An 11,103-nucleotide genomic window follows, 5' to 3' on the forward strand; every position below is an offset into this window, starting at 1 on the left:
CAGCCCAGAACACAGCCCAGAACACAGCCCAGAACACAGCCCAGAAACACAGCCAGAACACAGCCCAGAACACAGCCAGAACACAGCCCAGAACACAGCCATAACACAGCCCAGAACACAGTCAGAACACAGTCATAACACAGTCATAACACAGCCCAGAACACAGCCATACACACAGCCCAGAACACAGCCCAGAACACAGTCCCAGAACACAGCCCATCAGAACACAGCCAGAACACAGCCCAGAACACAGTCAGAACACAGCCCAGAACACAGCCCAGAACACAGTCAGAACACAGCCCAGAACACAGTCAGAACACAGTCCAGAACACAGCCCAGAACACAGTCAGAACACAGCAGAACACAGCCCAGAACACAGTCAGAACACAGCCCAGAACACAGTCAGAACACAGTCAGAACACAGCCCAGAACACAGTCAGAACACAGCAGTCAGAACACAGAACACAGCCCAGAACACAGTCAGAACACAGAACCCAGAACACAGCCCAGAACACAGAACACCAGAACACCAGAACACAGCCCAGAACACAGCCCAGAACACAGCCCAGAACACAGCCCAGAACACAGCCCAGAACACAGCCATAACACAGTCAGAACACAGCCCAGAACACAGCCCAGAACACAGCCAGAACACAGCCCAGAACACAGCCCAGAACACAGTCCAGAACACAGCCCAGAACACAGTCAGAACACAGTCAGAACACAGTCAGAACACAGCCCAGAACACAGTCAGAACACAGCCCAGAACACAGTCCAGAACACAGTCAGAACACAGTCAGAACACAGTCAGAACACAGTCAGAACACAGTCAGAAACCTTTAAACAGCACAGTCAGTCAGGGGTGTCCACATACTTCAGCCATATACAGTCCATGCAGAACCAGTCTTTAAACAGCACAGTCAAGGGCGTCCACATACTTATGGCCATATAGTGTCCATGCAGTACCAGTCTTTAAACAGCACAGTCAAGGGGCGTCCACATACTTATGGCCATACAGTACCAGTCTTTAAACAGCACAGTCAAGGGGCGTCCACATACTTATGGCCATACAGTACCAGTCTTTAAACAGCACAGTCAAGGGGCGTCCACATACTTATGGCCATATAGTGTCCATACAGTACCAGTCTTCTGTCTCTCAGCAGTTGGTTGGACTGCTCTCTTCCTTCTCCTCTACTTCGGGTTTCACTTCTCCCTCTCTCGCTCTCACTTCTCTCTCTGTCTCTCTCTCTCTCTCTCTCTCTCTCTCTCTCTCTCTCTCTCTCTCTCTCTCTCTCTCTCTCTCGCTCTCTCTCTCTCTCTCTCTCTCTCTCTCTCTCTCTCTCTCTCTCTCACTTATTTCTCTCCCTCTCTCTCTCGCTCTCACTTCTTTTCTCTCTCTCTCTCTTTTGCTCACTCTCACTTCTTTCTCTCTTCTTCAAGACGCTGTAGTTTCAGTCTCTCTCTCTCTCTCTCTCTCTCTCTCTCGCTCTCACTTCTTACTCTCTTCTTCAAGACGCTGTAGTTTCGGTCTCTCTCTCTCTCTCCATCCAGTTGCTGAGTCATAGCAAAACTGTAAGACAGAGAGGGACCAATAGAAGCATTCCAGTATATGGTCCTTCTCGTTTCCTTTCATAAATAGGTTCCGTTTTCTGTCTGCTAAACAGCTCACCACCAGCAAAATGACAGCAATTAAATATCTAACATATTTATCTAAAAAGTATCTTTATATCTTTCTATGTCATCCCATGTCTCCCTATGTCATCCCATGTCTCTCTATGTCATCCCATGTCTCTCTATGTCATCCCATGTCTCTCTATGTCATCCCATGTCTCTCTATGTCATCCCATGTCTCTCTATGTCATCCCATGTGTCTCTATGTCATCCCATGTCTCTCTATGTCATCCCATGTCTCTCTATGTCATCCCATGTGTCTCTATGTCATCCCATGTCTCTCTATGTCATCCCATGTCCCTGTATGTCAACCCATGTCTCCCTATGTCATCCCATGTCTCTCTATGTCATCCCATGTCTCTCTATGTCATCCCACATCTCTCTATGTCATCCCATGTCTCTGTATGTCATCCCATGTCTCTCTATGTCATCCCATGTCTCTCTATGTCATCCCATGTCTCTCTATGTCATCCCATGTCTCTCTATGTCTTCCCATGTCTCCCTATGTCATCCCATGTCTCCCTATGTCATCCCATGTCTCTCTATGTCATCCCATGTCTCTCTATGTCATCCCATGTCTCTCTATGTCATCCCATGTCTCCCTATGTCTTCCCATGTCTCTCTATGCCATCCCATGTCTCCCTATGTCATCCCATGTCTCCCTATGTCTTCCCATGTCTCTCTATGCCATCCCATGTCTTTCTATGTCTTCCCATGTCTCTCTTTGTCATCCCATGTCTCTCTATGTCATCCCATGTCCCTGTATGTCATCCCATGTCCCTGTATGTCATCCCATGTCTCTCTATGTCATCCCATGTCTCTCTATGTCATCCCATGTCTCTCTGTGTCATCCCACGTCTCTCTATGTCATCCTATGTCTCTCTATGTCATCCCATGTCTCTCTATGTCATCCCATGTCTCTTTATGTCATCCCACATATCTCTATGTCATCCCATGTCCCTGTATGTCATCCCATGTCTCTCTATGTCATCCCATGTCCCTGTATGTCATCCCATGTCTCTCTATGTCATCCCATGTCTCTCTATGTCATCCCACATCTCTCTATGTCATCCCATGTCCCTGTATGTCATCCCATGTCTCTCTATGTCATCCCATGTCTCTCTATGTTATCCCACGTCTCTTTATGTCATCCCATGTCCCTCTATGTCATCCCATGTCCCTGTATGTCATCCCATGTCTCTCTATGTCACCCCTGTATGTCTGTGTTTCAGGTGATAGATACCTTGTCCATTCTGTCCCAGTCCCCCATCTCCATCCAGAAGGGTTTCCAGTAAGTTACTCTATAAACTCAACCATTCTCCTTTCTTTTTTATTGGAACGTAAAAATACTATCTTTATGTCTTCTCTCTCTCCCCACCTCTCCCATCTCTCCCCTCTCTCTCTCTCTCTCTCTCCAGGTCTTTCCCAATAGATGGCTGTATTGCTGATGATGATATCTACAACGGTCTCTCTGACCAGATTGAGTAAGTTACTGTGTGTGTGTGTGTGTGTGTGTGTGTGTGTGTGTGTGTGTTGAATCATAATGACTAATTTGATCCTCCCTCTCTCTCCCTTCCTCCCCTCTCTCCCCCTCCCCTTTCTCTCTCCCCCCCCCTTTCTCTCTCCCCCCCTCTCTCTCCCTCCCCTCTCTCTCCCCTCTCTCCCTTTCTCTCTCCCTCCCCTCTCTCTCTCCTCTCCTCTCTCCCCTCTCCCTCCCCCTCTCTCTCCCTCCTTTCTCTCTCTCTCCCCTCTCTCCCTCCCTCTCCCCTCCTCTCTCTCTCCCTCCCTCTCCCTCCCTCCCTCTCTCTCCCTCCTCTCCCTCCCTCCCCTCCTCCTCCTCCCCTCCCCCTCCTCTCTCCCTCCCTCTCTCCCCCCCCTCCTCTCCCCCTCTCAGTGAAACAGTGGATGAGGATGATGACCTTTATGACTGTGTGGAGGATGAGGAGAATGAGGGGGATGAGATATATGAAGACCTGATGAGGGCCGATGAGCCATCGGAGACGGTGAGAGAAGACAACGGTCAATACTACCAGAGATGTGTTAACTCAGCTACATTGTTTTCACACTTAAAGGATGGGGGAGCTGTTTTTACACTCGGGAATGGTCATTTTATGGTTGTGTATTGGTTCTGTTATGGTTCTGTTATGGTTTGTTATGGTTGTGTTATGGTTGTGTTATAGTTGTGTTATGGGTTTGTTATGGTTGTGTTATGGTTGTGTTATAGTTGTGTTATGGGTTTGTTATGGGTTTGTTATGGTTGTGCTGTGGTTGTGTTATGGTTGTGTTATGGTTGTGTTATGGGTTTGTTATGGTTGTCCTGTGGTTGTGTTATGGTTGTGTTATGGTTGTGTTATGGGTTTGTTATGGTTGTGTTATGGTTTTGTTATGGTTGTGTTATGGTTGTGTATTGGTTGTGTTATGGGTTTGTTATGGTTGTGTTATGGGTTTGTTATGGTTGTGTTATGGGTTTGTTATGGTTGTGTTATGGTTGTGTTATGGTTCTGTTATGGTTCTGTTATGGTTGTGTAATTGTGGTTGTATTACTTTACAGCAGCATCAGCAGAAGATGGAGGTGGATAAGAGAGAATGCTGCCTGCTGGTTGTGTTATGGTTGTGTTATGGTTGTGTTATGGTTCAGCAGAAGATGGAGGTGGATAAGAGAGAATGCTGCCTGCTGGTTGTGTTATGGTTGTATTATGGTTGTGTTATGGTTCAGCAGAAGATGGAGGTGGATAAGAGAGAATGCTGCCTGCTGGTTGTGTTATGGTTGTGTTATGGTTGTGTTATGGTTGTGTTATGGTTTACAGCAGCATCAGCAGAAGATGGAGGTGGATAAGAGAGAATGCTGCCTGCAGGAGATCAGACTGACAGAGGAGAAATACACTGACACGCTGGAGTCCATATTACAGGTATTACTTTTTCTGTCTGTCCTTCTTCTCTCTTTCTCTGTCCTCCTTCTCTCTTTCTCTCTGTCCTCCTTCTCTCTTTCTCTCTGTCCTCCTTCTCTCTTTCTCTCTGTCCTCTTTCTCTCTGTCCTCCTCCTCTCTTTCTCTCTGCCCTCCTTCTCTCTTTCTCTGTCCCTCCTTCTATCTCTCTCTCTGTCCCTCCGTCTCCCTTTCTCTCTGTCTCTGTCTCTGTCTCCCTCCCTCTCTCTCTCTCTCTCTCTCTCTCTCTCCCTCTCTCTCCCTCTCTCTCTCTCTCTCTCTCTCTCTCTCTCCCCTCCTCTCTCTACATCTCTCATTCTGCCTCTGTCTCTGTCTCTCTTTCTCTCTCTCGCTCTGTCTCTCTCTCTCTCTCTCACTGCTGTCAAATGTAACTGTAACCCTCTCTCTGTCTCTTTCTCTCTCTCTCTCTCTCTGTTTCTCTCTCTCTCCCTCCATCTCTCTTTCTCTCTGTCCTCCTCTCTTTCTCTCTGTCCTCCTTCTCTCTTTCTCTCTGTCCTCTTTCTCTCTGTCCTCCTCCTCTCTTTCTCTCTGTCCTCCTCCTCTCTCTCTCTCTCTCTCTCTCTCTCTCTCTCTCTCTCTCTCTCTCTCTCTCTCTCTCTCTCTCTCTCTCTCTCTCTCTCTCTTTCTCTCTCTCTCTGTGTAGCACTTCATGAAGCCCCTCCAGAAGTTCCTTCAGCCTCACGACATAGAGAGCATCTTCATCAACACGGCGGTATGTTCTGTTCTTCCCTCTGTACATAGTATTGTGTTTATACTCTGACTAAACCAAACATTAAGAACACCTTTCTAATCAAATGTAGTTGCCCTTGCCAGCGTCCCTTTCCACTGGGACGCTGGCCCATGTTGACTCTAACACTCCCCACAGTTATGTCAAGTTGGCTGGACGTCCTTTGGGTGGTGGATCATTCTTGATACACACGGGAAAATGTTGAGCGTGAAAAACCCAGCAGCGTTGCAGTTCTTGACACACACCGGTGTGCCTGGCACCTACTACCACACCCTGTTCAAAGGCACTTACATGTTTAGTCCTGCCCATTCGCCCGCTGAATGACACACAATCCATGTCTCATGAGTCTCAAGGCTTTAAAACCCCTTCTTTAACTCCTCTCCTTCATCTACACTGACTGAACATCAATAAGGGATCATAACTTTCACCTGGATTCACCTGGTCAGTCATGGAAAGAACAGGTGTTCCTAATGTTCTGTCGACTGAATATTCCATGTGTTCCTAATGTTTTGTATAGTGACTGTAGAAAGAAGTCATTGTCTCCATAGGTGTGTGTGTGTAGGGTAAACTGTGTGTACAGGGTAAACTGTGTGTGTAGGGTAAACTGTGTGTGTGTAGGGTAAACTGTGTGTACAGGGTAAACTGTGGTGTAGGGTAAACTGTGTGTAGGGTAAACTGTGTGTGTGTAGGGTAAACTGTGTGTGTAGGGTAAACTGTGTGTGTAGGGTAAACTGTGTGTGTAGGGTAAACTGTGTGTGTGTATGGTAAACTGTGTGTGTGTAGGGTAAAATGTGTGTACAGGGTAAACTGTGTGTGTGTAGGGTAAACTGTGTGTGTAGGGTAAACTGTGTGTGTGTATGGTAAACTGTGTGTGTGTAGGGTAAACTGTGTGTGTAGGGTAAACTGTGTGTGTGTAGGGTAAACTGTGTGTGTGTGTAGGGTAAACTGTGTGTGTGTAGGGTAAACTGTGTGTGTGTAAACTGTGTAGGGTAAACTGTGTGTGTAGGGTAAACTGTGTGTGTGTAGGGTAAACTGTGTGTGTAGGGTAAACTGTGTGTGTGTAGGGTAAACTGTGTGTGTGTAGGGTAAACTGTGTGTGTGTAGGGTAAACTGTGTGTGTGTAGGGTAAACTGTGTGTGTAGGGTAAACTGTGTGTGTGTGTAGGGTAAACTGTGTGTGTGTAGGGTAAACTGTGTGTGTGTAGGGTAAACTGTGTGTGTGTAGGGTAAACTGTGTGTAGGGTAAACTGTGTGTGTGTAGGGTAAACTGTGTGTGTAGGGTAAACTGTGTGTGTAGGGTAAACTGTGTGTGTAGGGTAAACTGTGTGTGTAGGGTAAACTGTGTGTGTGTAGGGTAAACTGTGTGTGTAGGGTAAACTGTGTGCAGGGTAAACTGTGTGTGTGTAGGGTAAACTGTGTGTGTAGGGTAAACTGTGTGTGTAGGGTAAACTGTGTGTGTAGGGTAAACTGTGTGTGTGTAGGGTAAACTGTGTGTGTGTATGGTAAACTGTGTGTGTGTAGGGTAAAATGTGTGTGTAGGGTAAACTGTGTGTGTAGGGTAAACTGTGTGTGTAGGGTAAACTGTGTGTGTAGGGTAAACTGTGTGTGTGTAGGGTAAACTGTGTGTGTAGGGTAAACTGTGTGTGTAGGGTAAACTGTGTGTGTAGGGTAAACTGTGTGTGTAGGGTAAACTGTGTGTGTAGGGTAAACTGTGTGTGTGTAGGGTAAACTGTGTGTGTCTAGGGTAAACTGTGTGTGTAGGGTAAACTGTGTGTCTAGGGTAAACTGTGTGTGTGTGTAGGGTAAACTGTGTGTGTAGGGTAAACTGTGTGTGTAGGGTAAACTGTGTGTGTGTAGGGTAAACTGTGTGTGTGTAGGGTAACCTGTGTGTGTAGGGTAAACTGTGTGTGTAGGGTAAACTGTGTGTGTAGGGTAAACTGTGTGTAGGGTAAACTGTGTGTGTAAACTGTGTGTAGGGTAAACTGTGTGTACAGGGTAAACTGTGTGTGTGTAGGGTAAACTGTGTGTGTAGGGTAAACTGTGTGTGTAGGGTAAACTGTGTGTGTGTATGGTAAACTGTGTGTAGGGTAAACTGTGTGTAGGGTAAACTGTGTGTACAGGGTAAACTGTGTGTACAGGGTAAACTGTGTGTGTAGGGTAAACTGTGTGTGTGTATGGTAAACTGTGTGTAGGGTAAACTGTGTGTGTGTATGGTAAACTGTGTGTGTGTATGGTAAACTGTGTGTAGGGTAAACTGTGTGTGTAGGGTAAACTGTGTGTGTGTAGGGTAAACTGTGTGTGTATGGTAAACTGTGTGTGTAGGGTAAACTGTGTGTGTAGGGTAAACTGTGTGTGTGTAGGGTAAACTGTGTGTAGGGTAAACTGTGTGTGTAGGGTAAACTGTGTGTGTACAGGGTAAACTGTGTGTGTGTAGGGTAAACTGTGTGTAGGGTAAACTGTGTGTAGGGTAAACTGTGTGGGTACAGGGTAAACTGTGTGTAGGGTAAACTGTGTGTGTTGGGTAAACTGTGTGTAGGGTAAACTGTGTGTGTGTAGGGTAAACTGTGTGTAGGGTAAACTGTGTGTGTGTATGGTAAACTGTGTGTACAGGGTAAACTGTGTGTGTGTAGGGTAAACTGTGTGTGTAGGGTAAACTGTGTGTGTGTATGGTAAACTGTGTGTACAGGGTAAATTGTGTGTGTACAGGGTAAACTGTGTGTGTGTAGGGTAAACTGTGTGTGTAGGGTAAACTGTGTGTGTGTATGGTAAACTGTGTGTACAGGGTAAATTGTGTGTGTACAGGGTAAACTGTGTGTACAGGGTAAACTGTGTGTAGGGTAAACTGTGTGTGTGTAGGGTAAACTGTGTGTGTAGGGTAAACTGTGTGTGTGTAGGGTAAACTGTGTGTACAGGGTAAATTGTGTGTGTACAGGGTAAACTGTGTGGGTACAGGGTAAACTGTGTGTGAGACAGCCCCCAACATATGAAGTCATCATTTCCCTCCTCCTCCCCCTCTTAGACCCCCCTCTCTCTCTCTCTCTCTCTCTCTCTCTCTCCCCCCTCCCCTCTCCACTCCCCCTCTCTCTCTCTCTCTGAACCCCCCTCTCTCTCTCTCTACCCCCTCTCCACCCCCTACTCTCTCTACCTCCTCCCCTCCCTCTCTGACTCTCTGTGTAGGATCTGGCTGTAACCCATCGTAGTCTGCTGGGGGAGATCCAGACCTCGATCTTAACCCTGAATGCAGAGAACCTCTACCAGGTTTTCATCAACTACAAAGAGAGGTAGAGAAATATCAAATCAAATCAAATGTTATTTGTCACGTGCGCCGAATACAACAGGTGTAGTAGACCTTACAGTGAAATGCTGAATACAACAGGTGTAGTAGACCTTACAGTGAAATGCTGAATACAACAGGTGTAGTAGACCTTACAGTGAAATGCTGAATACAACAGGTGTAGTAGACCTTACAGTGAAATGCTGAATACAACAGGTGTAGTAGACCTTACAGTGAAATGACGAATACAACAGGTGTAGTAGACCTTACAGTGAAATGCTGAATACAACAGGTGTAGAGACCTTACAGTGAAATGCTGAATACAACAGGTGTAGAGACCTTACAGTGAAATGCTGAATACAACAGGTGTAGTAGACCTCACAGTGAAATGCTGAATACAACAGGTGTAGTAGACCTTACAGTGAAATGCCGAATACAACAGGTGTAGACCTCACAGTGAAATGCTGAATACAACAGGTGTAGTAGACCTTACAGTGAAATACTGAATACAACAGGTGTAGTAGACCTTACAGTGAAATGCTGAATACAACAGGTGTAGTAGACCTGACAGTGAAATGCCGAATACAACAGGTGTAGTAGACCTGACAGTGAAATGCTGAATACAACAGGTGTAGTAGACCTTACAGTGAAATGCTGAATACAACAGGTGTAGTAGACCTCACAGTGAAATGCTGAATACAACAGGTGTAGTAGACCTTACAGTGAAATGCTGAATACAACAGGTGTAGTAGACCTTACAGTGAAATGCTGAATACAACAGGTGTAGTAGACCTTACAGTGAAATGCTGAATACAACAGGTGTAGTAGACCTTACAGTGAAATGCTGAATACAACAGGTGTAGTAGACCTTACAGTGAAATGCTGAATACAACAGGTGTAGTAGACCTTACAGTGAAATGCTGAATACAACAGGTGTAGTAGACCTTACAGTGAAATGCTGAATACAACAGGTGTAGTAGACCTTACAGTGAAATGCTGAATACAACAGGTGTAGTAGACCTTACAGTGAAATGCTGAATACAACAGGTGTAGTAGACCTTACAGTGAAATGCTGAATACAACAGGTGTAGAGACCTTACAGTGAAATGCTGAGTACAACAGGTGTAGTAGACCTTACAGTGAAATGCTGAATACAACAGGTGTAGTAGACCTTACAGTGAAATCCTGAATACAACAGGTGTAGACCTTACAGTGAAATGCTGAATACAACAGGTGTAGTAGACCTTACAGTGAAATGCCGAATACAACAGGTGTAGACCTTACAGTGAAATGCTGAATACAACAGGTGTAGTAGACCTCACAGTGAAATGCCGAATACAACAGGTGTAGTAGACCTTACAGTGAAATGCCGAATACAACAGGTGTAGTAGACCTTACAGTGAAATGCTGAATACAACAGGTGTAGTAGACCTTACAGTGAAATGCTGAATACAACAGGTGTAGTAGACCTTACAGTGAAATGCCGAATACAACAGGTGTAGTAGACCTTACAGTGAAATGCTGAATACAACAGGTGTAGTATACCTTACAGTGAAATGCTGAATACAACAGGTGTAGTAGACCTTACAGTGAAATGCTGAATACAACAGGTGTAGTATACCTTACAGTGAAATGCTGAATACAACAGGTGTAGTAGACCTTACAGTGAAATGCTGAATACAACAGGTGTAGAGACCTTACAGTGAAATGCTGAATACAACAGGTGTAGTAGACCTTACAGTGAAATGCTGAATACAACAGGTGTAGTAGACCTTACAGTGAAATGCTGAATACAACAGGTGTAGAGACCTTACAGTGAAATGCTGAATACAACAGGTGTAGTAGACCTTACAGTGAAATGCCGAATACAACAGGTGTAGACCTTACAGTGAAATGCTGAATACAACAGGTGTAGTAGACCTTACAGTGAAATGCTGAATACAACAGGTGTAGTAGACCTTACAGGGTTATGTCGCAGGGCATAGCGGGATTTCTTATAAGCTTCCGGGTTAGAGTCTCGCACCTTGAAAGCGGCAGCTCTACCCTTTAGCTCAGTGCGAATGTTGCCTGTAATCCATGGCTTCTGGTTGTGGTATGTACGTACAGTCACTGTGGGGACGACGTCCTCGATGCACTTATAGATGAAGCCAGTGACTGATGTGGTGTCCTCCTCAATGCCATCGGAAGAGTAACATAAGGGCTGGAAAGATTATGTAAAATGATTATAAACTGTCTTGTTCCCGCCCTGAATGCTGATTGGCTGACAGCCGTGGTATATCAGACCACATGTATGACATTTGTTTTTACTGCTTTAATTACACTGGTAACCAGTTTATAACAGCAGTAAGACATCTCAGGGGTTTGTGATATATGGCCAATATACCACGGCTAAGGGCTGTAAATTCAGGCTCTTGCGTCTTACCTAAGATCAGTCCTTAGCCGTGGTATATTGGCCATATACCACACCCCTTCGGCCTTATTGCTGAA

At 45.5% G+C, this 11,103-nt stretch overlaps 1 protein-coding gene across 4 annotated transcripts in view; it reads left to right on the top strand.

Moving 5' to 3' along the window:
• The window catches only part of LOC121845884 (proto-oncogene vav-like), a 65,814-nt gene that overhangs the window by 33,933 nt on the left and 20,778 nt on the right, over window positions 1-11,103 (top strand). For 2 of the 4 annotated variants that reach the window (XM_042318078.1, XM_042318080.1), the window contains exons 4-9: window positions 2,904-2,962; window positions 3,090-3,155; window positions 3,566-3,674; window positions 4,482-4,580; window positions 5,260-5,328; window positions 8,520-8,623. In XM_042318078.1, coding sequence (XP_042174012.1) covers window positions 2,904-2,962; window positions 3,090-3,155; window positions 3,566-3,674; window positions 4,482-4,580; window positions 5,260-5,328; window positions 8,520-8,623 — 506 coding nt within the window. Of the gene's footprint in view, window positions 1-2,903; window positions 2,963-3,089; window positions 3,156-3,565; window positions 3,675-4,478; window positions 4,581-5,259; window positions 5,329-8,519; window positions 8,624-11,103 lie in introns of all 4 variants that reach the window. The other 2 variants (XM_042318077.1, XM_042318079.1) reach the window with 1 other exon arrangement.

The sequence above is a fragment of the Oncorhynchus tshawytscha genome, unplaced genomic scaffold (assembly GCF_018296145.1).
Source record: "Oncorhynchus tshawytscha isolate Ot180627B unplaced genomic scaffold, Otsh_v2.0 Un_contig_2678_pilon_pilon, whole genome shotgun sequence".
Classification (NCBI taxonomy): Eukaryota; Metazoa; Chordata; class Actinopteri; order Salmoniformes; family Salmonidae; genus Oncorhynchus; species Oncorhynchus tshawytscha.